The sequence below is a fragment of the Atta cephalotes genome (assembly GCF_000143395.1).
Source record: "Atta cephalotes unplaced genomic scaffold scaffold00016, whole genome shotgun sequence".
Taxonomy (NCBI): Eukaryota; Metazoa; Arthropoda; class Insecta; order Hymenoptera; family Formicidae; genus Atta; species Atta cephalotes.
The window spans coordinates 5631047-5658948 of NW_012130080.1; the positions used below are offsets into that span (position 1 = coordinate 5631047).

The 27902-nt window shown below is 34.5% G+C and overlaps 3 protein-coding genes across 3 annotated transcripts; 1 reads left to right on the plus strand and 2 right to left on the minus strand.

Annotated features, from left to right (window-relative positions):
* Positions 1-1467: 1467 nt before the first annotated feature.
* On the minus strand, positions 1468-8489 carry LOC105618382 (importin-5). The gene is made up of 14 exons (XM_012199923.1): positions 8358-8489; positions 6645-6794; positions 6249-6475; positions 6075-6171; positions 5226-5791; positions 4702-4810; positions 4030-4329; positions 3555-3737; positions 3344-3470; positions 2871-3236; positions 2545-2798; positions 1937-2457; positions 1630-1849; positions 1468-1557 (listed from the first exon to the last, which is right to left on the minus strand). The coding sequence occupies exons 1-14, from the start codon at positions 8487-8489 to the stop codon at positions 1468-1470; spliced, it is 3342 nt and encodes a 1113-aa protein (XP_012055313.1).
* A 5175-nt stretch (positions 8490-13664) lies between these two features.
* LOC105618455 (uncharacterized protein PFB0145c-like) lies at positions 13665-17699 on the minus strand. Its single transcript, XM_012199991.1, has one exon. It carries the CDS (start codon positions 17697-17699, stop codon positions 13665-13667), a length of 4035 nt encoding a protein of 1344 aa, XP_012055381.1.
* A 1673-nt stretch (positions 17700-19372) lies between these two features.
* Positions 19373-27451, plus strand: LOC105618457 (major antigen-like). The gene is made up of 11 exons (XM_012199992.1): positions 19373-19648; positions 20112-20326; positions 20679-21186; positions 21368-23236; positions 23310-24743; positions 24879-25275; positions 25752-25838; positions 26161-26417; positions 26555-26638; positions 27143-27221; positions 27285-27451. Exons 1-11 carry the CDS (start codon positions 19373-19375, stop codon positions 27449-27451), a joined length of 5373 nt encoding a protein of 1790 aa, XP_012055382.1.
* Positions 27452-27902: the final 451 nt, after the last annotated feature.

A 27902-nucleotide genomic window follows, 5' to 3' on the forward strand; every position in this document is an offset into this window, starting at 1 on the left:
TGGAGCATTTATATTTGGAGTAGCCGCGAAGATGTAAGAGGTAATTTTTTCATTTGTGAAATTTCTATACAATCGCAAGTATTGGAGCACATATTTTATAAATAAATAGCAAACAAGCATAGAAAGGCGGAGAAGCTATTCAAACGGATTATTTCATTCATTGTCAGTCCTCTTTTGTTTATCATCTTGATTCTCATCGTGTTACAATTAGTCGAAGTAAACGTAATTTCTGTATTAGTCATTTTTTACGTAATATTTTTTGTTTCTTTTTCTATTTTCGAATAAATTTAGTTTTATTTTCGAAATATATTTAGTTTATGACGTTAATATATTGTAATGTTACAGCTAAGTAAACATAACTCAATATAAATTAGCTGTAAGATTACAAGAACAATTTGCGATATTTGAACATATTTGTATATTTCTAGTATATTTCTACAAGAAAAAAATGCATTTGATACATCGCAGAGTCGTATCTTATGAATCTTGAATCTAAAATTTTTAAAATTTCATTACGTTTTCATTCAAAAGGCATTCGTATACCTTAACATTGCAACATTATTGATATTATCATTAAATAACATTTACTGTATCTAAATTTAATAATAAAAATATCTAAATCACAATCACGCGTTCATATCGTGGCTACACTGAGCTTTCCAGTCTATCTTGCATTATTAATTTTGTTATTTTGCCGAAACGTGGGAACATTTGAGAATGTAAACAGAATTTAGAAAGATCACAGTGACAAAATTATAATTCTTTAACGTTATATTCGCATAACAAAGCTATAATATGTATGTAGTACTATGCAATTTTTTTACAAAGCAATTTTTTTAAGATAATTTAGCATCGTTCGGCTCTCATCAGCAGGAGAACGTTATCGTTTGAATGTCTGATTTAAGTCGACGTCATTATTCATAAACTTTTTAAATAATGTTTCACCAATGTGATGCAGAAAGAAAAGACATATTATATATACAAACTGTGTGTGTGTGTGTATATATATATATATATATATACATATATATATATATATATGTTTATATATATAATATTGGATTTAAAATATTTTAGGAATATATAAAGTTTTTTCAAATTCTGCCAATGCGAGTTCATTCATGTAACCAATAAAATTTTTTTTCGACTTATATTCATTTGTAGAAGCACTGTAAAATAATGATAAACTCTAATTTTACTTCAAATGTTTAACAACAATCCCTGACAAAACTAAGTATTGAAGCTGAGAAATGATACAGAAATACATATTCAACAAGTACGTGGATAATAATAGAATGCTTAAATATATTTGTATGTGTATGTGTATGTGTGTGTATGTGTGTACGTGTAACTAGGCTGGAGCGAATGTTTATAGGTACAATACTATACCTACAATCTTTACGATTTTTTCGGGAGATTAATTAACGCGGGCATTAATTTTTTTTTACTTGTTACAATGTTAAAAATTCAACTTAGTGCACTAAGTGCTTCGTGAAGCGCCTGTTGTTGATCTGTTGTCAACTGCATTATAGTTGCCTGGAATATCGTGTCGTTGTTCTGGAAATAAAATCATGTATTACTTATTATCCGAGAATTGTAACAATAAATATAAACAAATTTTTTGCCTACCTGTATTTCTCTAACAATACTAAGAATTCTAGACATAACAGGATGGTCGGTAGGCACAGCTTCTCTGAATAATGCTTCAGCAAAGAAACTTATAAGTCGAGGCAAATGCGCATTATTCGTTCCTAAAACTACTGCATGATTTGCTTCAATCAAATCACATAGGTATCCATATACATGAGGTGCTTCATCTTCATCTTCGACGACTGGCAGCCAAGTTAGCCTATATAGATAGAAGCGCTTCAAACAAAATTCTTGTTTGCAACTTATCAAATAACAAATAACAATTTTCTTTAATATCAAAGTTTACCAGTGTGGAAGAATTTCATCGACGTTGATTGCTTTGTTATTATATTTGAGAATTTTAGTCACTGCTGAAATAGCATTTTCAGTGGGATTTACATTTTCTGGTGATCTAGATTCAGGATCATTAATAACTTCCATCAGTTTTGGTAAAGCTTCTGCACATGCTTGCGCAAAGCCTTCTCCACCGAATTGACCTAAAACTCCGCAACCATAAGCTGCTGCTTGTCTAACTTCTGCAGATTTATCAGAAACGTATTGAATCATGGGTCGTAAAAAGAATTCTTGATATTTTGCACACTCAGGTCCTCCGAATTCTATAATATCATCAAAGACGCATAAAGCCCACTGATGATCCGACCACGATCTTTCAGGACTCAATAATTTTACGAAATGTCCGCATATTTGATCAAAGTATGGGAAGAAAGAAGATTTGTAAGTTGTAAATAAGGCATGTAAAATGTCAGCAATTTTACTGAGTGTGTATACGTCCTCATTGTCTTCATCAGCAAGTTGTTCTTCAACAACCTAATCCATTAAATATAAAAAGAGCGTCAGTAGAAGAAATATTTATAAAATTTTCATGAAACTATAAATAATTAATTTTCATAGTACCTCATCATAATCTTCATCTTTTCGTTTCTCCAATCTAGCAACTGCTCGGTCAAAATGTTCAGTGAGTAACTTATCTAAAAGTCGTAAAAGTTCAGTCATATGTGGCGCACTTAAGCAACCTACGCCCAGTGTTTCGATACATTTTGCTAAAGAGGATAATAATTCCAACAACACTTCAGATTCTGGCTCTGTATCGATAGCTTTCAATAAATCTGGGCAAATATATGCCCACATGCCTTCTAGATACTGTGGACCTATAAACATTAATATATATATTGTTATTGGAAAGTTATACGGTTTTTTAAACAAAAATATTATCTAATAACCTTTTATTTTAGCACAGTCAAGAAGATACGGCAAACTTGCTGCAGCTGCAGTTCTAACACCATCGTGGAAGTAAAACTTCAACATCGGTACCATTAATCGTACAACTTCTTCTGCATAATCCGCAAAACCTTCCTTTAATTCTCGTGCGTAACAAACCAACATTTCGCATGCGGAAGCCTTATCCTCCAAACCAGCTGTTTTGATTCCAAAATTTTGTTGCTCTCCTAGTGAAACAAATTGCCAATCGAGATCACCTTCAATACCTTCCATGTCTTCATTGTCTAGTAATGCAACTTCAGGCTTCATAGCGGCTGTTCGCAATACAGGACCCATTACTAATGGTAAATATTGTTCAAACTGCTTCCCTATAAAAAAAATGTATATGTTTTTTTACAAAATCGCGTGATCACAAAAAGTTTCTGTAATATGATAAAACTTGATAGAAGCATCGATTTCATTATCAATATCTTACCAAGAATTTTACAAATCCTGGCCCAAGCAGATATAAGATAGCTGGTTTGTGGATCGTCATCAGGAAGATCACCTTCTGAATGTGTTTTGAGTAACATATCCATAACTTCACTAGCATCAGCAATAAACTGTTAACATTAAACAACTTGTAATTAATAATTACAAGTTTTTTGTTCAACACATATCAAACAAGGATAAGAAGTGTTAATCACCTTTTCTGGGCCAACAGCTAAGCCTACAAGACTAACACATTCGATCGTTTTGCCTCGTAATATTTTGTGTTCCTGTAGAGTCGCATTTTGAATGATAAATTTCAAACAAGGCATTAGCCTGTCGTAATAAGTTACAAATTGTTCCTCACATGTATCCGCAACAGAGGCAATTGTTGTGACAACCTATAAAAATACAATAAAAAATTTAGATTTACATTAAGCCATAACTTTTATGTAATTAAGAGTGTTTATATTTATACACGGAATTGTAATAAATGTCGCGTAGAATTATATAGAAACAGCTTATAATTTACACAGGTTTCAAGTTTGATTTTTCATCTTATATAAAATTTTAAATTTATTTATAAAAAAAAAATAAATAAAAAAAACTGAAATCTTTAGAATATTATAGAATATCTTAGATCAAGATATATCTAGAAGCCTATGTAGATGGATTTATTATAATTCAACTTACTTGTTCAAGTACAAGTTTAGTTCCCTTTTCAACTAATTCATGGAATTTAGCAGTCAGTATCGATTCAAGTTTAGCCATTATAGCATCGAGATATGGTGTTAGAATATTTTTCGGGCAATCTTCGCTAAAGTTTACAAGAGCTGCGCCAGCATGAGCTTGAACTCTAGGATTCGCGTTATCGTCCAACACCATTAATAATCCAGGAATAACTTTATCATGAAATTTCTTTTCAAATATGGGCGAAAAATCTGTAGACATTTGACCTACTGCGTTGCAAGCAGCGTATCTTACACGAGGATGCTAAAAAAATTCCAAAATTACTTAATGTATTCATGAATTTTACATTTATATTACATTTACATACAAATGACAATATGTTATATGTTCCAAAACTAAGATTACTATCACTACTAATAGTAATCAACCCTCAGGAACCGCAAGGAACAAATTTTGATTATCTGTATTACTAAAACAGTAATACAGTAAAAATTTATTTCCTATGCTTAATTTGCCACAATTGTAACGCTGTCATATCCATATTGATGTGACTGTCGGATTAACTTGTGGCCTAATAAGTTATATATGTATAATTTGATATAAAAAATAATTTTAGACTATTGATGACAAATAAAATTAAAATTTATAAAATAAATTTGTCATTGTCTTACTTACCGGGTCTTGTAGATATTGTATTACACCATCCATTATTTGTGGTAAAAGAGCTTCCATTTGCTTGTGACATCCTTCACCAACAGCTGAGATAGCCATAAGTGCTGCGTGCCTAATAATAATAAGAAATGTGTTTTTATATATACACGAATATAGATGAGAAAATAGAAAAATATAAAACTTGGTTATTTAACAAAAATTAAAAAAGCTGTATGTTTTTATAATTATAGCAGTCTACTATACAACTGCCAATTTTTATCTTAAACATCGCAATGAGAATCTCAAATCAACTGCCAGAACGGCAGCTAAAAAAGAGGATTGTCTCAATAGTTATTCTATCACAGATGTAACGCAATTACATAAAAGAATCTATAACTGCTGACTTTTCTGTGAATGTGTTATTATTCGATTATATTATATATAGATTGTATAGATGATTGTGATAGATGCAATGTTAAATATTAGATTTTAATATAGCCGTAACAATATAACTATAAATATGTAAAATATAAATGTTATATGTTTACCTATATTTCCAATCACTGTTATTTAACATTGTAGGGATATTTTGCACGATTTGTGGTAGCATAGTTTTTCCTCCTAACCCACACGCCAATCTATCTAAAGCACTTTCTGCAACCACATTGTTGCTATCATTATCTTCTTCAATTATTTCATCAGAGAAACTCCATTTCTCATCTTCTTCCAAATCAGTCATCATCTTCAGTACCAATGGCACTAAAGATACTATGTATTTTTCACCACCTTTCCGTACCATAGCTGGTGCAGTTTCCGCCAGAGTTACCAAAACTTCTAGTGCCAATTGTCTCCAAGAGTCAGGCATTTCTTCATTGGAAAATACGTTCATGCACAATTGCATAACATTATCTAATTGCCCCCTGAGGAATTTTGGTGTGGTTTCAGCAATATCTATCAACACTTTTATAAGAGCATCATCGTCTTGCTTTTCTATAGATTGAGCGGTTACTTGTACAAGCGCTGGAACTAATTCTGAAAAATGTTTGTGTATGTTTTCCTCTTTGTCATGTAATGTTATAAACGCTCCAATTGCTCGTACTGCTTGAAATCTGACCTGTGTGATAAGAACAATTGCAACAGTTGTAATTACTCGGTTACAATAAAAAAGTTATAATAAAAAAATTTCATAATTAAACAAATTTTTGTTTTTAGAATGTTACAAATTGTTCCACAAAATGTATGCCCCGTATCTGTCTGTAAAATAGTACTTCACAAGTTACAGTCATCAGAAGGCACTTTTTTTTTTGGAAGAATTATGTGACGAGTAATCTTGTTTTGTCGACTCTCATGTATCCATCTCCCATTAAATTAAAAAATGTAAGTAAATTTCATATTACCTCATAATTTGTCATATCTAACACAGATTGTTGTAACATTTGTTTTATAAGATCAAGATGATTTGCTTGTTGATTTCCAAATACGCCTGGGACGGATCTGCATGCATATTTAATTTCCTTTACTTCTTTTCTTAATAAACAAATTCATATAAGATAGAGTTCAAGGAAACTCACGTGAACATACGAAGAGCGCTTTCTTTTAATGCCGGTAATGGACTATTCGCACACTGAAATAGGAACTGAAGAAACTCTGGCCATTGGTTATTGCCATCTTCATCTATTAAATTCCTGGCAACTTCAGCTGCAACGTCACAGACCTTACGTCGAATATTTTCAGTTTGTTCATTTTGAACCGATAATAAAATTTGTTCCTTTAACTGGGCTTGCGCTTCTGGTGGAATCTGTATAATAATTACATATCAAATTTATTTTTAATTGATCTTTGACTCAAACATAGATAATCATTAATTTCTTGATAAGAAGTTCTTAAGAAATAAAATAGCAATGAATTGAAAAAAAGCAAAAATTTCATATAATAGCTAGAGATTAGGAAAAAAAGTTTCAGACTACCTTAGGATAAAAATCCATAAATTCTGAGGAGAATAATCGACGTAACAATACTGCAGCAATAGTTCGCATTTCTTCTGCAAGTGTGCCATTGCAAATAGTAGTTAAAAGAAATGTCACCTTGCTTTCCACTGGAAGATTACCATACGCTTCCTAAATTCCAGAATTCAATATCGTTATTTAAAATCTTTTATAATATTTCTAACGATAAGAATATAAGTAGTAATAATTTTTTCTAACCAAAAAATATAAAGTCTCTTAGATCTGGTTCCACAAATATAAGATTAATCTCAGTTTAATTTACTGTTTATCTTTTTTTAATTCTTAGAATTACGAAAAGATAAAGAGTAAATTGAACTGAGATTAAAGTTAATCTTATGTTGATAAAACCAGGCCTTAAAAAGTTATGTTACAAACATAAATTTTTCACTCGAAATTTATATTTGTCTAATAAGCATTTATTTCTTCTTTAAAAAGAATTAAATATATTATATCATTATATAAGAAAAATTAAATTTTATGATAATATCAAAGAAATGTCATTTAATCCATTGGTGCTAAAATATTATGGACAATTTTAAAAATAGTTAATAGTTTTGTGGAATGGTAGTTTTATAATATAATCTGATAAAATAAACAATTAAATATATATAAAGCACTTTTATTTATTATAATATAAAGCAAGTAATTTTTAATAATATTTAACAAGAAATATGTTTAAATTCTTTTGGCTTATTATGACAATCTCCACAACACTCAATATAAGAAATTCTAAATTAGAATACAAAAGATGCAGCATTACAAAGCAAATGTCTTTGTCTTGTTACTACACATTATAGTATGATTATAGTATGATTATACATTATATACAAAATAAGAACATATATACATGAATATATCTATACTTAAATTTCACAGCTGCCAAAATCAAAGTACTCTCTCCCAAACTAAATTTGCTAAGCTAAATCTGACTCATTTCGTGCGGAATACATAATCAGTGCACGTATGAATATTCGACGAATAATGACACGTGATCGTGTGGTGAGTCAAGGTAAGACATATATAGAACTTGCCGAACGGTATTAAAATCGTGCGAGTAATCAAATCAGATACTTGCGATCGCACGCGGAGTCGGGTGGGTCGCAAGGTGGATAAGAACGACGCACGCGAAACACGCTACAGCATTCGCCGGAAATCGCGTGTAGGCGGGAAAACGGGATGCATCTCGTAAAACGTGCATGTCACCACGTCACAAGGGGGACGAATGGATGTAAGGAAAACGTCATTTACGCGTGGATGCGAACCCCACCTTCATAGCCGAGCCCGAACGGTGAGCGTCGCGAGAAAAGAAGAGAAACGCCGGACTCCTGTCGTCCGCACATGCGGAACTGACGGATGGCACGCGGGGCGCGCGCCGCGCACTACCCGCATGCGAGACACCATTTTGGATTTCTTGACCGATCGCGTGAATGCGTCAAAATTCGCTCAGATGCGACGGACCCTCCTCGTCGACGTGTCGCGATCGATCGCTACGACAACGTCGAGGATGCGAGTTGCGTCGCGCGTTCAACGCCGGTTGTGGCATCCGCGTGCGTGACAACACGTCGGCAACGTGCTCGGTAGGAACAGGCCACGCCGCGGACACTCGCGCCGACCGGCACGCGTTCGACATCGGTCGAGCGCGGCCACGAAAATTCATTGGGGGTTTAAACATACCTCTGCCTGCGTCCGGACATCGTTATCTGTGCTGAGGAGTGTATTCAGAAGCTGTTGAAACTGTTCGAGATCTGCCGCCATTGTTACTGACCGACTGAAGCCAAGCGCACACTTGCCCGAGTCTATCGTCATTTGACGTGTGCCAACGTTGAACAACGAAATGTCACTATTTATCCGTGACGTTGCAAACGTTAGATCTGTTAGCATTATGTGCACTTTTTGTACTCGAGATCTTCGTTTTCTCTCTTTTCAATACCAGGACTACGTTCCAAAACTTCATCTCCAAAGATTTTACTCTATATACTGTATACGTTATGTATATTATATATTTCGAGTAAAATTATATATATATATATATATATATATATATATTCATCTCGTTTTAAGTGCTTTTGGGGATTTCAAGCAATGCGAACATATTCGGTCTGTTCACATTGCTTGCATTTTTTGCATTTAGCAACTTTGTTCTCTTTCTTTTCAATATTTAAATATATATTTATCCCTTTTTAACTGCAAAGTGCTTTTTGGGGATTTCAAACAACACGAACACACCTATTGTCGACTGTGTTCGTTGCTTGGAAATGAGATCTATTGAATTCAATTGGTTCGTGACGTAAAGGTGCCCTTTTATTGATACTTTGGGATATTTGAATTATACAAAGCGCTTGATGTATTATTTATCCTTATTGTTCACCGAAGATTAAAGAAAGTCAGAAATGATAATAGAATCGACATCGAATCAATGTTGATTCAATGTCGATTTCATTATCATTTCTGACTGGAAGGATAAAATGATACATGCGCTTTATGCGTAATTCAGAACGCATCCTTTAACGTCAAACAAGTCACGTGATAAAAATTTACGATTAGCAAGCGTCAATGTGATAACCTTAAGGTCTGTGTGCCATAATCTGTAAGAATTGACCAATCAGAATCGAATATTCCTTTTCCATTCGATTATGATCAGGCCGTTATTCATAATCGGATCTTATTATATATTTAAGACCAGTCTTAAGTACAATCTTATGCATGATCTACAATGGTTGATTAAGGAGTAAGCGTAGAAATCAACCAATCATAGTTAATTATTTTTCTCATTCAACTATGATTGGTCGATTTCTACGCGTACTCTTTAATCCACTACTGCTATTGTTCATTGTAGACATGCATTAAGATATCATGAATCAATCAAAGGGCCACATTAACAACTTAAGACATTACTTAAGACGGTCTTAAAATAAGAACTGACTATGAATATCAGCCAAAGTCTCGCTACAAATGCTTTAAAGCGTTTGATTGATCAATCAGAAGAAAGAATTTTATAAATTGATCAATCAAGACACTTTAAAGTATTTATAGCATCGCATTGACGGTACCCTGAAAGAGAAGCATATTTGGAAGAAGTCATTCTAAAAATAATTATTACAGAGAGTCTTCTAACTTTTGAATTATTTTTTTCAGAAGAATCTAGTAAATTTAAAATTCATGACAGCAATTATATAATTTTTCCTTAAAAATGAAATAAAACATGGTAAAGCTTTCGTGGATTCGATGTTTCGCACGGTCTGAAGATCAATTATATAACTTAATTTTTCCCTAACATGGAAATGTGAAAATTTTGTGTATGTACGTATATGTACATATGCACATATGCATATAAAAAATTTTTATTTTTCAAGTTTTCGCTCTAGAGAAAAAATTATGTAATTGATTTCTTTTTGACGATAGGCACGAATTTTTAAATATAATAACTTAATAATTTCTAAAATTTTACTTTTAGATTTAGTAACTTTTAAAACCAATTATACTTTGAATTTAATAAATTTTGAATTTCCTCTAGAATCTAGTAACTTTAAACACTTTTTAATAATAATTTATTATTTGTAAATTTAAATATGACAATTAAAATAGATCTAAACAAATAAATCTTATATAGTCAAAATAGATTTTAAAAGAAATAAAATATTAAAATGGATCTAATTATAGATATATATTAAATAAGATTCATTTATTTTTTGATTATAAAATGTATAGTCTAATAAAAAGCTACATCAGATAATAGACAAATTAAAAACAAATGTATCATAAATTTATAATTACGTCTGTAAAGCAGACTCGACTGGCGATATAATAAATTTTTTTATTATGTCAGTAATTGAAGTATAATTAATAGTTTTGTTTGTAAAATAGCGATTACTCTTAGTCTTCATTTACTAGGTACATTCGTCGATGTCATGATGGAAATAACAATAGGAAAAAGATGGGGAAAAAAACGAGCTTGCGCCAGCGTTTCGTGATTACTGTGATTTCCCGCAATTAAAGTCTGTTTAGTCATGGACCAGTACGTGGATTGCATTCGCGAAACGCATCTGACTGTGCAACTCGACGCATTGCGTTTTATTTGCGACGATCTGCACTCATTGTTTGTCTCTGGGTGAAAACACGAATATATAAACACAAGGAAGATAGCGCCAATTCAGGAATATAAATTCGAAATTTTTATATTCTAATTTTATAATGAACTAATGAAAAAATCTTTCTCAAAAATTTGTGGCCTTATATTAATTGTAATTAATTTTATATAAAAATAAATGACGATGTGTGTTTAGTTCTTCATTTGTCATTTATAAATAAATTTTATCAATTACTACATTTACACGGCAAACTTAAACTGATCAATTACAGTCATTCCATTCTTCAGAGGAATAGCTATGATTGGCCAGTTTCATAACATTGATGTTATAACTTCGGTGTAAAGCGTGCCGTGTAAAGTCGACTCTACATTAGTTGCAAGCTGATCGCAAGTTTGTTGCGACAGCCAATATAAAGTGTTGATTTCAAAATGCAAGCTTCAGATTGGCTGTCGCAAAAAACTTGCGATCAGCTTACAATTAATGTAGAACCGGCTTTACAGAGAATAGTAAAAAGTCACGATATCCTGATGCTATTATAATAATTTCTGTGTTCTATTTATGGGAGATACAGATACCTAAACATTATACAATTATCCATATTCATAATCCTATAATGGAAATATTCATAGCATATTTATAAAAGACGTTACACAAAGTAACTAACTATTCTTTTTAATATACAACATATTAATATACATATTGCACATACATCACACACAATTATTCTATTATATCTGACTTTATATAAAAGTAAATAAAATTATGATGATAGGATGATAGGAAGCAATCGTAACATCATTTGTCACTTATAAGTGAACTTATAACAAATAATGTCATTATTACGATTTCAATGTTCTGAATATTATCAAACAATTATCCACCAAATATTCGTAGCACATCTATAGAAAACTATATGAAATATGCAATATTTTTCTTCGAACTGTGGATAGTATTCTATTCGTGTATTCGTGATATTAAAAGGTGATATTTGCTTTGAAGTACAGTATAGGTCTTTGAAGTACATTATATAATTATTAACGTTGCATCTATTCTTTGCACTACAATTTCTTCTTATTTCATTTGTATAGTTGTATTAATATATTTAATATATTAAATATTAGACGAGATGTTAAAATTAAACTCGTTATATTATATATGACATAACATACAATAAGGATATGATTTAATCTCATTAATAGCGCGAAAGAGGCGACTCTTTCGCGCTATTAATTCGAGATTACTCGTATAATATGCGATTATACGCGTACAACATAATGCACGTTCAGACATTTAACCCGCGGAAATGTGGAATCACAGAAAAATTCACATCAATGTGTATCTCACGCGCGGAGTCGCAAAACAAAGGGGCATCCCGCTGTAACATCTGTCGTTACGACAATTCAATGTTTTTCGCGTGTGACGTCCGCTGTTACACGCGATCAGTTGATTTATCATGGAAGATATTACAAAATATACATCCGAACGCGTTTTTATATATCGAATACCGTAACGCTTTCATCTCGCATATATCCCGCGTGTTGCAATAAAAAATTACGCGTAAAGCATAATTGACCATCAAGTTATTACATATGCGCGGTTGCTGTACTTTTTTAAATAAAATTTTTGAGGAGACGAAAAACAAATTTTTAAAAAATAAACCGATATTATTGGTTGCAATCTAAACGAGATAATATTTGACGTTGTCCTGTCACTAAATACTATTATTTTATTTTGTAGTCTGTCACGTAGAAACTTTAGCTTCAGTAGAATTGCAATATTTACTCGCAGAGATCTCATCGAAATATAATTGTATGAATTGTGTCTGTTTAATGGGGTAAGAGTAAAAGTCAAAGATCAAGATATATAAGAAGAAAAATGTAATTGTAGGGATGCCAAAGGACTATCCACTCATTTGCAATGTGCCACGTCGCACTCTGGCAGTCTAGGGGAATGATAGATGAGCATCAACTATGCTGCGCAAAGCGAGCTTTACCTTTTTGCTAAAATAATCTCAGACAAGGATTTTCGATGTGATGCCGTGGTCGTAGAGTATGCGATAATGGCCCGACATGCGCGCGCGATTAATGCATTATTACGCGCTCCACTGACACCGCTTTATCCTTATCGCCGTCACGCCGCTGTTGTCATTGTCCTGTTTGGCTTTAACTACTCGTCGCTCTAAAAGCTGAAGATGAAGTAGCAGCACGCTTTCAGGAGGTTTTGTCAGTTGCTCTTAAAACGATTCCTGGGCGCTTGCTAGGAGTTACCTTCATAAGTCTTAAAAGAAACTGCCGGTTACATGAAATCTTTGACAAGAAAAAAAACTAAATGATGTATAAAATCTATTGAAAGCACGATGAATTTACAAGGTAATACAGTTATATTTATCTTTCGATCTTACAATCTATTTTTTGCTACATAAGTACTTTAAAGATATATTAGGTAGATGTATTAGGTAGATGATGAAGTCTCTCCATAAAAAATGACTGGAATTGGAAATTTATTCTTTTCTATAGATATACTATGAATATAAAAATAAATGTTATAATACATAAAACATTTCAATAAAGTCAATATTTATATTTAACAATATAATTTTATAGTTATAATGAAAATTTTCTCATTTGATCTTAATTATTTTTTGATATATATCTACTTTTTAATAAAATAATAATGTTTGATTCGGATTTTAAATCACTTCCAAACTTTTTGTATTATACTCTCAAATACAATATAGAAAAATCTTTAATGTTTTTATAATTTTTTCAATTTGTTAAAAAATACAATTTAATTATTTCTCTTTGTATAATAAAGCAAATAAAATATAAAGTACAATAAAGTAAATAAAAACAATAAAATTTAATAAATTATATGTACAAAATTTTGTATAATCTCAGTATTTTTGTCCCTCTATATGTTGTAAATTCTCTTCGACGGATTGTAGTCCAGGATTCTTGGGAGAGATGCGATCGAATCGATTCCGCCTGTTAGTTATCCGCAGATTTTTTCCCGTGGAAATATACTTCTTTAAGTAATCACTTAATTCATTCTCATAATTATTTTTTAATTTTTTATCCGATATTTCCGATATTTGTGTAGTGTACTTATTCATTCTTTTCGATGTATCCTGTGAACGATTCTCTAATCTTACATTTATCTCCTTCAATTTTTCGTTAACGCTTCGTAGGTCGTTCACTGTAAGCCTAAGATCGAAATTCGACTTCCTCGAAGCGGCGAGTTCATCCTTTAAAGCCATCCTCTCTGATTTCAATGCGTTTAATTCCTCCCTAAATATCTCGAACTGCGACTTCAATGTCGCTTTCTCGTCTCGTAGATACATCAGTTCGAGTTTCAAAGCCTGAATCTCGTCCGTCGCTCTAGCGAACTTGCCGTCGTCCATCAAGCAGGAGTTGCGACTACTACACGAAATACCTTTCATCTTTAGCGCTCTATTTTCAACTTCGAGCTGATCGATATCGAATGTCGCGGTTCTTTCGCTATCTTTAGATATATCCGGATTATTGAAATAATTAGAATAATTGCTTATTTCTTTCTCATGCCAGATATTCGCGTTCTCAAATTTCTTCAAGGTAGAACCACTAATTTCATCGTCATCTGAAACTTTTATCCACACCGGCACTGCATTTTCGGATCTACCTTCCACCAGTTTCAACGTAACTTCGGAATTTTTGGACTTCAAATTCGCCTGCTCTAATTTCAAAGAATTATTTTCGCTTTTCGATCTCTCTAGCTCGCCCTTTGACTCATCTTTGATCACCGCTTTGTTCTTGTGACCAACGCGTGTATCAGATTCTACTTTGACTTCTGTTCCATCGTCCCTCCGTTCGCCAATTTCGACCTTTATACTCGTACGCGCGGTATCCGAGCAATTTTGTTTCTGTTTAATCTCGTTATGAGTAGCGAATCTCGTCACAAACGGATGCTGCATATCGATCTTCTTTAAATAATTTTTACGATCATTATTTTCGTCGTGCAACGTGGCCGCAGTAAGTCGCAACGCCTCATACTTCATTCGCTGGATCTTCAGTTGATTATCGAGTGCTCTGCACTTGTTAGCGATTTCATTTATTCTTCCTTTCGCGTCATCTCTCTCCTTCCTTAGCTCGACATTGTCCTTTTCCCTCGCGTCGTAGGTAGCCTGCAGAAGGGCATTTTCCGCTTTCGCTTTGTCATTTTCGACCCTTGATTTATTCAATTTCATGGAAAAATATTCATTCTCCTCACTCGCCTTATTCAATTGCTCTCGCAGAGCGACGTTCTCATCATTGAGCTCGTTAATACGCGTCGCGAACTCGTTTTTTTCTGTCAACAGCATCCGTACACGGTCTTCGGTCTCGGTATTCCGTAGAGACAGCGTATCCAAATCGCCGATGGCCTTCGAGTTCTCCGATTGCAGGCGCGCCATATTAACAACCGCATCTTCGAGTTCCGCCCGCGCTCTCTCTAGTTCAAACTTTAAATTCTCCGCAGTAGCTTCGTGTTCGCTTATCTTCTCCCGAAGGCCGTTACGCTCGGACTTAAATTTGTTAACTTGATCCTGCAGCACGGCGCACTTGTTATTGGCATCGGACATCGACCTATCCAACAATTCTTTCTCAGACCTCAACTTCGACAACTCCTCTTCGAGTTGTTCTTTCTCGTTCTGAAGCTGTTTGACTTTATTCTTCGACGCTTTGTACTCCGCTATCACTCTGTTGAATTTTCCCGATGTTTCCTCGCTAGCATTTATCGGGACATTTAATCGATACGTCAACGACTGCTCGTTAGGTTCCAAATAAGAAATTTTATTCTCCGACTCGGCCTTGTCCTCGATGTCTTCATCCGACGCGCATTTCAAATAACCGATTCGCTTGTCCGCCTTGTCCAGATTTATTTTAGGCTCATTTGACTCAGCTTTCAAGTACTCCAATTCATCCCTGAGGTTTTGTGCACGGTCTTCGCCATTGTCTCGTTCCTTCCCGCCGTTTTCCTTCTCCGAACTTTTCAATTTGCCCAGTCGTTCGCGTTCCTCCTGTTTCCCAAGTCCCTCAATTATACTTCTCAGTTTTACATTTTCATCGGAAGCGATCCCAAGTTTCGTCTTCAGGTCCTCTGTCTCCGCCCTAAGGACGGCTTTCAGCACGTTCTTCTGGGTAATAATATTCTCAATTTCCTCGTCTTTCTCCTCGAGAACGTTACGCATCCTTTCCGTTTCCCCTAATAACATCTCTTTATCATCATGAAGGTTCTGCAATTCTTTCTTCGCTGCATCAATTTCAACCTTCATCAGTTGCATTTCCGCGACACGTCGTTCGGAATGATCGTGTTTAAGCGACAGCTCCAATATTTCTTGTTTCCCTTTTTCTACATCTCCTCGGAGAGTCTCGTTTACCTCGCGTATGTCAGCGATAATCTTCTCATACTTCTCACGATCTCTCTTTGACGTTAATCCGATGCTTGCATGCTCGTCGTTCAGTGCATTTATACGTTCGTTCTTTTCCAATAATTCCGATTTTAAGTACATGAGCATAGCTTCAAGTTGTTCGATTCTGTCACGTAAATTCGCGCGGTCATCGAAAATTTCGAGTTCCTTTATTTTACTGCACAATTGCTCAATCAAGTCTTCTAATATCTCCGTTATTTTCTCATTGGTATTTATAACTTCCGGCAGAGCTTGTTTTAAAATAGCGATTATTGCAATTGATTTTCTAACAATATCTTCGAGTTCCATGACTTTGATCATATATTGCGAACTGCTGATGCCACCGATTTTGCAATATTTGTTCATCGGTTTTATTTTCAATTTTTCAATCTCATTGTCGATTTCCTGTAGAAAATCATTCAATGATGAAGCTGTTTCTAAGCATTTCTCGTACTGGAGATTCTCGCATAACCGTTTGTCTATCGGCACGTTCGATCGTCTAAGCTCCACGGACAGTACTTTCAGGTTTACTTTTAGATTAACTACTTTCTTCATGTATTTCAAACAGTCAGGATCGCCGGCGGCGATCATCGCTTCGCGATCGCTCTTTAAATTGTTCCTCAAGTCGTTCATCAAACGTTCGACGTGTCTAACAACGTCTGGGATATCCGTGGCGTCCGAACTTTCGCTATAGTTCGCATTCTCACGAATAACTTTCAGCCGGCCCATCTCTCCCATCAATTGTTCGGCGAGATTGTTCAATTCGCCGATTCTCTTCTGATATTCCGCGCTCTTACCACATCTCGATCGCAGCATGGCTCTTGATCTGTCTAGCTTGAGACGCAGATTCCTATTTCTGGTCTTAAACCTATACAAATTCTCGCTAACGTTCACGAGTTCTTCCGACAAACCGATAATCATCTCAACGGTCTTGCCGATCGCATTAGCGAAGATTATTTCTATCGTCCGATCACCTTTCGCGAATTCATTCAGTTCATCCCTGAGTTGTTTCAACATGACACTCGTCTCGCTCTCGTCAACCTCTTTCAATCGCTCCTTCAGACACAAAATTTCGTCGTTCATGCGTTCTCTTTCACTTAAGAATTCATTCTCAAGTATGGCGATCTTATCACCTATTTCAGAGTTAGTGATACGCATGATATCCTCTTCGGTTTTCGTTAAAGCGCATTTTAGACTCGTTACTTCATTCTCTAAAGCGTCGTTTGCCTGCTCCAACCGACTAATCTCCGTCCTCTGATGCACGATCAAAGGGTCGATTTGCTGGTTATCGTTCTCATTCTTGTCATCCGCACGCAAAGCCATTTTCATTCGCCAGATATTACTCTTCAGTTTCGCGCTATCGTCCCGCCAATCTTTCATCTGCAGCATTACGTTATGCAGCTTGTGCAATGTCGCAACAGCTATTCTGGCGATTCTCGTCTTCTCTTCCACGGCAACGTCAATCGCGACCACTGACAGGTAATCGTCAAGATATTTGCCATTCATTGCTGTTTTTTTTCAATTTATCAGAATTATGTAATACGTGACAAAACGCATTAAGTAATAAACTTCGCTAAATATTAGCTATTAAAAATTTATGTAACAAATATTATGTATATATTTATTGTTTATATATAAAATTTATGATTTTACCTTTATATTACCAGATTTTCGTTTAAGTTATCATTAATTTTTGAAAATATTCCGTCGAGGTTAGCGTTTATAAATATAATTAATTTGTATTATTTTATTAATTACAAATATCAATATTTTGTATTAAAACATGCATGTCATGGTAACAACATCAATAACTTGCAGAATTTATAATTGTCTGTAAATGTTTCATCAACTTGAAAATTTTTATATAGCGAAATGACATTAACGAAATGCTTTGATAATTTGTGTGCTTTGGAATGTAAAAATCGACTTTATATATGCGATAAGGAAACAGGAGCACAGATATCTTCATGTTCTAGAATCCGTACATGTATGTGATACTATCTATCTATTGTACGTTTTGTTAGAGCTAAGAGCTCCGTTTGTTGTTACACCAATTCGATTAACGAAACGGTGATTTTGCACGAGTAATGCGGCGGACAGCGAGCAAAAAGGAGGCGGAAAGTTTCGTGAAGTTCCGTTAACTCCGCACCACACCCATGTTTTCCTCCTTCCTTTGCAATTACCGCGCAGATTTAATTGATGACGGGCCCTCTCGATAAGTTCTCGAACAGAACCGAACTGTAGTCCAAGTGCTCTCGAAACTCTCGAAACTTAAGAAGCGTTCAGTATCGCTGCACCAACCCTCAATATCGGAACACCTAATAAGACTGCTCTAACGAGGACTTTCGCCGGCTATACTGCGCGCAATTTAATTATAGCGACCGCTTAATTATGTGGGTCGTACGTAATCGGTACTTCCGGTTTCCCGGTGCGCGCTTTACGACACGGAGAATTCGATGAATAATGTATGTATCCTTTAGCATCTCTATTCAAAATGGTCATAAATTATCGACATAGTAAGTATCAATGCTCATGTATGAAATATCATTGAAATTCTTGATATAAATTCGATGACACGCGAGACAATTCATTAGATATCTTGCTATATCATCTTATCTTGCTTCATCATTATCAAAAAGTTTATCTATATTACATATATTTTTAAAATTAAATTATAATTATAAAATTTAATTCAATTATGATGGAAGGAAATTTACATCATAACGTCCTGTTAACTTATTATATCATGAATCGGTATTATTAAATCGAGTTATATCGACCTCACTGTCGATGTCACTGAATCGTGTGTCGAACTCGCTGGGAATAATACCAAAAATATGACTGACGAGTTTCACGAGTTTCCGCGCAACCTCATATCTCCATGCATAAAAAGATTTTATCTTGGCGGAGCTTTTTTACGGAACAATGATAGCGCACTCTACTACCGCGGGTTATCTATGAGTTGACCCGAGTCATAAATAACTTGTTTTCCATCCCGATAATGTTAGAGGTACATATAGTACAAAAATGGTTATCAAGTAACTTATACATTTTTTATGCGATGTTCTCCCCGAAAAAACGTCGTAACGATTGTAGAGGCATTTTTAGGAATAAATTTGTGCTGTGGAACGTACGTCATGCAGAGAGGTTAAACGTGGTCCTCATAATTATATCAAATCATGAACGATCGATATGTACCGCCGTTTTGTTCATGCGGATGTCACGCACCGCGGCCGATAAAACCGATCGAATTACCGCCGCACGAGCCATGCTGTTGCTGCGATTACAACCCCTTTAGCGACAATGCCGAGGAATCGGAGATTAACGATCTACCGTTCGCTCAACGAAAATTGACGGTAATGAAGTGCCAGATGAAGAAGTGGCGCATGGAGCGGCTGCAGCTCGAGAGCGAAAATAGGTCTCTGAAACAAGCCCTACGATCATTCGGTATCGATGTTCCATTTCATAGTCGAATCTTTTCTCCCCCGCCTTTGCTCTTCTACACTATATTTCTTATAGAATAAATATTCTTTTATAAATTTTATAAGAAATTACCATCGATATCTATATATACGAAGAGTAATTTTAGCACGGTACTTTTTCCGGTGCGACACTATGGAACGGTTCTATAAATAATAAATGGTTCTATAATAAAATTTATTTATATATTGATTCTGGATATTTCGTAAAATATCAAATAAAATTCGGTTATTAAGTTAAATGATTTTCCAATACAATATTATTTTATATGTTTTTTATATGTTTTATATTTCGTTTTTATATTTTTTATTATTAAGTTTTCATAGCTTTCTATCGATGTGTACAGCTCACCGCAAACGACCCATGTTTTCTTCGTCATATAAAAGAGAATACCGAATACATTTCGGGCGGTCAAATAATTTCCCTATAGGTGTGAAGCCCGACGAGGTATTGGGTACTGATCCCTTGCTCATGCATTACCGCGAGGAAAACGAAAGGCTGCAGAATGCAAATGAGGAACTGGCAGAAAAAGTTCGCAACCTCGAAGAGAGTCTCGCTGAACGAGATTGCTGCGACGATCCGTGCGAAAAAGTTAAATACGTGAGGGAGAAAATAGCAGTACTGAGAGATCGTTTCGCTGCCGAAAAAAAACAGTACATAATACCTATTGACTATGAAATTTCGCTAAGACAGTTTAATGAGTCTTTTCTCCTTTCTACTCTTGAATATTGTTTTAATAAATAATTGAGCCCAAAAAGGAAAATAATTGAGCAATAAGCGGAAAGAGAAAAAAAGCTTCTATAAAATTAATATTACTTAAATTAATCGTTCGGGAATTGTCATAATAGTCAGAACAGACTTCTGTTTTATACTTTGCGAAGTTATATAGCTTTGAAAGGAAATTAATCACAGTTCGTCAGTTACGATATTTCCTTGAAAACCATCTATCTTCATTAAACACGGTACGCCAATATAATTACGTGCAAACTGTTGATATCGTGACAGAATGCGAGACATGATATCGCATCTGAAGTTGAAACTGGTGGAAGCCGAGGAGGATACTTCCTGTGCGGCATTAAATCGTTTGAGGGCAAAGCTTCGTGAGCTAATGAAAGATGGTCAGAAGGTTGATCAACAGGTGTCCGTGGTTGTCGAGAGATCAATGCAGACATCGGATCTATCAAAGAGATACGAAGATCTGTTACGAACAGAGCGCTTGCAAGCTGAACTGACGCAAATTCGTCGTTCAATGGAGGAAGTTGTTACACCGGTCTCAGAAGAGATTGTCGTATCTGCAGATGCGAAAGAAGAGGACGTATCGGCACTGTTAAGTCAGCTTCGTAATTGCAAAATGCTCCTGGCTGAATTGAAAATGCATTTGGATGAGAAGACGGCTTACACGGAGGCATTACGAAGCGAGCTTGATCAACTGAAAGCCTCCATTGTCAGACCAGCGACCATGATAGACGAGGTAGCCGAGATGAAAGAAGAACCCGAGAAATCTGACGATAAGGTACCTCTCTTTATTTTTCATATCTGTAAATACTCGTAATTGATTGCATGTGTTAAAAATCATAAACGTTTTATACTAATATGTAAACTCTTGTTTCGTTGAGATGAGACAAATGCTAGAGGATGTTTATACTTGTCTAACTCTGTAGTAGTATTCATGACAATTGGATATTTGTTCGCAGATTGCCGAGCTTCTCGAAAGCCTGCGGCAGTCGGAACTGTCTGTGCTGGACATGAATAAATTGCAGAGCGAGATCGAAGATATGAGGTCCCAGTTGTATAATCTTAAGACGGAGAAAAAGAAACTTCTCGATGAGCTGAAAAAGATACGGAGTGTAGTATACGAGAAAGAGCGTCAAATAAGCGAACTGCATAATGAAAGTGAGATTCTGAAGAAGCACGTTGAAAGACTGAAATCCGAATGCGACGAATTAAATATTAAGAATGCATCGTTAGAGAAAGAAATCCGAAAAACACAAAAATTGAGTAGAGTGAAAGAGGAAAATAATGAGATGAAGAGCGAGATCGATAAGTTGAACGTTGACCTGTGTCGCGAGGAAGAAAAATTTCAAGTGGCGCAAAAAGAGCTAGAGGGCATGAGAGACGATTTGCATAGTCTCGGAGCTGAGAATGAATTCTTGAAGAAGACATTGGAAAATGCAAAATTGGAGACTAACGAACTTAAAGAAGAAAATGTTGCTTTGAAAAACAATCTTGATAACATGATTAAAGAACTGGAATCTTCGAGAAGAGAAAATAATAATATTAAGGCAAAGATAGATCAATTATTATCCGAAAATAAATATTTAAGAGATGAATTAGAAAAACAAGTGGCGGAGACGGATCAATTAAAATCCGAAGGAATTGCATGGAAAGAAGGTTTCGATAGACTATTACAAGAAATGGATAGATTAAAGGTTGAAAGCGATGAACTAAAGAACGAAAGTGCTGCTGTTAAAAGCGAAAGAGACAATTTGACAACTGAAAGAGACAACTTGAAATCCGAGAATGATCTTCTTAAAGATGACTTGTCTAAAACAAATGTAACATTAGATGACACAAAGAAACAATTGAACAAATTTAAAGTCAAGAATGAAGTTCTTACAGAAGAATTGAAGAAGGCTAATGTAAATAATAACAAGCTATTCGCGGACTTCGATATTTTGCAGAGCGAAATGGCAAAGTTGAACTCGGAGAACAGAAAATTGTTACAAGAAATGGATAATAGGAAAGAAGAACTAACAAAATTATTATCCGAAATAGAAACTTTGAAAAAGAAGGTAGATAATATGAGTAATAAATTGACGAAGGCAAATAATGAAGTTGTAAATTTGCGGCAGGAATCGGTCGAATTAAATAATAAACTGAAAGAGGCGAAAGTTATAAATGAACAACTAAGGACAGATATTCACCAAACAGAAATAGAGAACAAAGATATTAAGACAAAAATGAATAATTATAAAAATGAAAACAGTAGGCTAAACATAAAACTAAATGAATTGAAGGAACAAATAAATTCATCGACGGATGAAGTAAATAAATTAAGAGAACAACTTGACAACGCCGAGGATCGGATTAAGTTTCTTGAGGCTCAGCTCGTTAGTTTACAGACTGATAAAGACAAGATGCAGAATGAGATCAACGCTTTGCAAAATGAGATCAGCAAACTGAAATTAGATCTAAGTGCAGAATCTACTGCTAAACGAGACATTCAAGAGGAATTAGTGGCATTAAAGAATGAGATGAAAAATTTGATCTCAAAGATCGATGAGATGAAGGTGCAAAATCATGCCCTAAAAGAAGAGAGAGACACCCTCAAGAAAGAGCTGTTGAATCTAGGCAAGGAATCGTTGAGCCTAAGGGCTGCGAATGCTGAGATGATGAACCAGATTAATAATTTAAAACTGGATATATCTGATCTTCAATCGCAATTATCTAAAGCGGAAGAAGATATTGAATATTGGAAGTTGGAAAATTGCAAGCTTAAGATAAGCTCAGATAAGTTATCCATCGAGAATGAAAAGACAAAGGAAGCTTTAAACGTCTGTAAGGTAGAGATAATTAGTTACGTATTCCTCCTGTAACTTCTTGTGCCTTTGATAATAATCACATTGAAATTCATAGGTTGAACATCAAACATTAGAGAAGGAGATAACGAATCTTAGAAATAAGAAGATTAAGCTCGAGGGAGAAATAGCAGAGCTTAAAAATCTATTAGAAGGGCTAAATCTGTCTTCATTCGCCGAAAAGTCTGCTAAAGAAGAGGCTGTGGAGGAACTGACCAAAGTTAAGAATGAAGTCGTTGCTTTGAAAGAGGAACTTAAAATACTAAAACCAGAATTAACTAAATTAAGAACAGAAAACGATAAGATAAGAGATAAAGAGGGAAATTTATCCCGACAAGTATCAACGTTAAAGACAGAACTTGAAAACAAAAAAAATGAGGTATTAGCTTTGAGAATAAACAATAACACATTAAAATCAAAAATAAATACGTTAACAGATGAGAATAATAAACTAAAAAACGAATCAAATATGTTGATATTTGAAGTTGATGGTTTGAAACTAGAAAACACGAGTCTGAGGGAAGAACAACAGAAATTTGAGAAAGAATTCGACAAACTAAAAGGCGAGGACGATAAGCAAAAGGATGAGATTAAAAATCTGAAATCTAACTTGACAGCCGAACAGAAATTATCAGAAAAAATTAAATTGGAATTATCTACTAGCCAATCGGAAAACGATAGATTAAGAGCGGAGCTGGAAAAATTGCAAAAGAATTTAGATACTCTTGAATTGGCGAATGACAAATTGAACAGTGAAGTAGAGGATTTAAAGAAAACATCGATCGACGCGCAGAACAAGGTGAATGCATTGCAGTATCACGTGGCTGCATTGTTAGAAGAGAAGGAGGCACTTCTGAACGAGTTAGATAGTTTACGAGCGGAAGTGAGTAGATTAGGTAAAGTTGTGTCGGATAAAGTTGCAAAGGAAGCTATTGAGAAAAAGGCGATCGTTTCTAACGGTGAATTAATGGAAAAGCTAAAGGCAGAACTAGATAAAATGCGTGTGGAAAATGAGAGTTTAAAGCACAAACTAAATGACGTAAATAAACGATATGCTTCTTTGAAAGACGAGAATGCTGCTCTGAAAATCGAAAATATTAAAATAACAACAGGACTCGATTTATTCAAATCAGATTTAACAAGAGGGAAGAATGACCTAGATAAGTCTAAGAATCAGAACAACGAGTTAAAAGCAGAAATCGATAAATTAAAGAAAGTACTCGATGATGCCGAAACGAAGATTAAATTTCTGGAAGGACAGCTTGTTGACTTGTCGAATGAAAAAGTGAGGCTCGAAAAAGAGATGAAAGTTCATACAGCGATTTCAAAATTCGATGATGTACATGCGCAGCTTGATGACTTAATTAATGCTCTGGACGCAAAGAAAATAGATAAGGCTGCCTTAAAGAATGCCTTGATTCAATTACAAGATGATTTGAATAAATGCAGGGCGGACAACGAACGATTAGCAATCGAATTGGCCGCTTCGGAAGCAATACAGAGAGAAAGGACGGAATATGATAAAGAGCGACAGGATTTACAAAATTTAATGATAGAAAACAAAGAATTGCGGGATGAATTAAAAATGGCGCAAAATATGATCAATAAATTAAAAGAGAATATCAAGAAATCGAAAGGCAATTTTATAGAAGATATCGACAGCTTTGAAAATGAATTGAAGAAATTGATGATCGAGATAGACAAGGCGAGAGTAGATTTAAGATACGCGGCGGAAGAGAATACTAAATTAAAAATGATCAACGACAGTCTGGAATTAGAACTAGGTCGATTGAAAATGCTGCTGAACGAAATAAAAGATTATCCTGAACAAGTCGGTGAAGAAGTTAACGGGACGAAGGATCAAATCCAAAGACTGTTGGCCGCAAATAATGCGTTGAAAATCGAAAACATGGAGTTGAAATCTAGATTGAATCATTGTCAAACAGAGAAAGAGCACTTAAACGATGAAATTAACAACTTGAGCGAAAAGATCAAATTTCTGCAATCTCTGCCTCCCATCGTAGGTTTGTACCTTTTCGATATACAATCTAAAACTTTTCTTCGACTAAAGTCTAAAAACACAATTATGATTTTTTCATATTTTACGAAAAATATCTTGGTGAAACAAATTATAGAGAAATCCTCGACTATATTTTAATTTCTAGCATTTTTATATAATTTAGGAATGAAATCCTGTAGAGAACAAATTCAAATATGAATTTAAATCTTATCTTTGCCCTTTAAAATGCGTGATCAAAGACTTCTCTATAATTTTTTTGATCGAAATATTTCACTTTTCGTAAAATGTGAAAAAATTTTATTTCCAAACTTATAGCCGGGATTGCATTATTGGATAATATAGCGTGATTGTATAAATTAATGAATATAATTTAGTTGTATAATGCGTTTCATTCATTCGGTAGTTTTTGGCGAAGTCTTTTTCTTATTGAATTTTGTCGGTCGCGTTCACATTAAAGGAAAAACATCTTTGTAATTCCAGAGGCTGGCGTGATTAAACCGGATGAATGCGGCGACTTCGTTAAGGCGAATGAATTACTGAAGAAGCAAATTGAAAAGCAATATGACGGTAAAAACTTGCATAAAAACTTTTTCAACTGTTTTGTCATTCCGACAGTTTTTATCGCACTATAGAAACGTGAATTTCCTTATTCATAGCCCGTAATTAGTCCGGCTAATATCTTAATAAGTTAAGCATTTCCATAAACTTACGACACTCGAAGGCAACATTTTGCAAATTGTTATATTCTATTAATTACGCAACGCCATCAAAAGTTGCGCGTGCAGAAAATATTCGAACAAATTTTGTGATACATAGAAAATAACAAGAACAAACTTTGATTACATAATTTCTACAAGTTAGTTCTGCATTTGTTCTCGCAATATAACAGCCGTGCAACGTGTGCGTAATTACATACAATTTGTGGATGGAAAAATTCCTGTGAGACCCGCGATGGCGACAACATTGGATGATGATTTTGAAATTGAGCGCTGGATTGTGCCATCCATCGTGGAATTGCTAAGAGAATCGCAAAAGTTGTCCAAGAATATCTATCTGGCGGAAATCGAAGTTCAGGATATCGATAGATTGCTCAAACTGCTTAATGAATGCAAGAAAGAAAATGAGAATTACATAAAGCAATTATTGGTGAGGCGAATAATAGATAGGCGAATAATAGATATTAATCAAGTATACATCAAATAGTATCCTGTTTGATGATTTATCCGAAGGATAATTTGAATTTTCTGACTTGCATATTAACGCTGGAAATGAATCGTTTCTAGGCGCTTGGTGTGGAAGTTACCAAGGTTGCAGGTGTGGATAATGGCGATAAGCTTGCAGCTTTTGACCCTGAATCTTGGTTGAAGGTATGTACGTGCAGTGGTAAGAGTTCATTTTGCTGCGTTTGCTTCTTTATATCTATCAAATCTCACTTTTCTCCCTCACTTATTGACGCGTCATACTTGTAATAAATTGAAATATTATTTCTATGTTGCATATCTATATATTACTTATATCTTATAAACAGATAAAAATATATCTAGATATAGAACGATTTTACTGAAATATCTAAATCTAAATTTATCAAATTATAGATTTTAAAATAATTTTCGTTCAACAAAATAATTACGTAGAAATCTCAATCATAATGAGCAACTCTGCAAAAATTTTGACGTTTGGCAATTACTTTGAATGTCCTACATATTATAATTATTTTGATAGTACAATAAATTCATTTTCAGATTTATATCTCTCTAGCTAAATTTTTAAATACTTCAACAAAACTGTCCCTTCTCTGTAATGTAAAAATAGTTTTTAAAAATGGAAATAACTAATTGTTAATACAAAATATTTACGTTTGTCGCTCTCAGTCTTTGACACTAATGCAACTGGCCGAGTTGCATGATAAAATCTGTCTGTTGACTTCGAATATGGTGCAACAAGATAGCAGTCCAGCGGTTTGCGATTGTTCAGTGATTAATCGAGACCACGTTAGTGATCGATTGCGAGCAGATTACGATGCTTTAATTCGGCGGATCGCTGCCTTGCAGAAGCAAATAGCCGAAAAGCAGATTGAGGCGGGATGGAAACTGCAGGAATTAAGACGAGCTCTTCGTATTGAGCAGGCAAACCTGATTCAAATCTCCGACCGGATGAAAAAAGGCGCAACTTGCTCTTGATCTCACCATGGACGATTCAGTGTGATTTTCTTTCCGGTATCAGTAAACATGTTAAAAATGACATTTACTTCAAGCAAGTTCTTGTTATTGGACGCGCAGCACAAGGCGAATATTCTTTATAATCTTTCTTTTGATTAGAATATAAAATAAAAATATAACGATACAGAAATTCTGATATTCACATTCAATTTAATACATTTAAGACCATTTAATTATTTTAAATAATTTCTGTAATTATAAAACAATGGGGAGGCCAAATAGGCATTCTCCAATTATTACAGCCTTTTCAAAATACCTTGTCCGTTTCTATATTTCTCCCTTCCCCCCCCCCCCCTCCTCCAACTATCCAAATAGTTGCAACAATCTCCTAGGCATATAATTGCGATAACGTACCATATTCAGCAAGATCATGGTTTTGTTGCTAATCACGATCAAACAATAACAACTAATG

What these genes read in the sequence shown, in the direction of transcription:
- LOC105618382 (XM_012199923.1), bottom strand. Translation starts at nt 8,489, where the DNA reads ATGACGATAGACTCGGGCAAGTGTGCGCTTGGCTTCAGTCGGTCAGTA. An exon ending in AAGATGAAGATTATGATGAG is followed by an intron (nt 2,458 to 2,544) that starts GTACTATGAAAA and finishes TTAATGGATTAG; the next exon opens with GTTGTTGAAGAACAACTTGC. An exon ending in GTATTGTTAGAGAAATACAG is followed by an intron (nt 1,558 to 1,629) that starts GTAGGCAAAAAA and finishes TTTTATTTCCAG; the next exon opens with AACAACGACACGATATTCCA.
- LOC105618455 (XM_012199991.1), bottom strand. Translation starts at nt 17,699, where the DNA reads ATGAATGGCAAATATCTTGACGATTACCTGTCAGTGGTCGCGATTGAC.
- LOC105618457 (XM_012199992.1), top strand. Translation starts at nt 19,373, where the DNA reads ATGAACGATCGATATGTACCGCCGTTTTGTTCATGCGGATGTCACGCA. An exon ending in CCGAGAAATCTGACGATAAG is followed by an intron (nt 21,187 to 21,367) that starts GTACCTCTCTTT and finishes ATTTGTTCGCAG; the next exon opens with ATTGCCGAGCTTCTCGAAAG. An exon ending in TATGGTGCAACAAGATAGCA is followed by an intron (nt 27,222 to 27,284) that starts GTCCAGCGGTTT and finishes GATTGCGAGCAG; the next exon opens with ATTACGATGCTTTAATTCGG.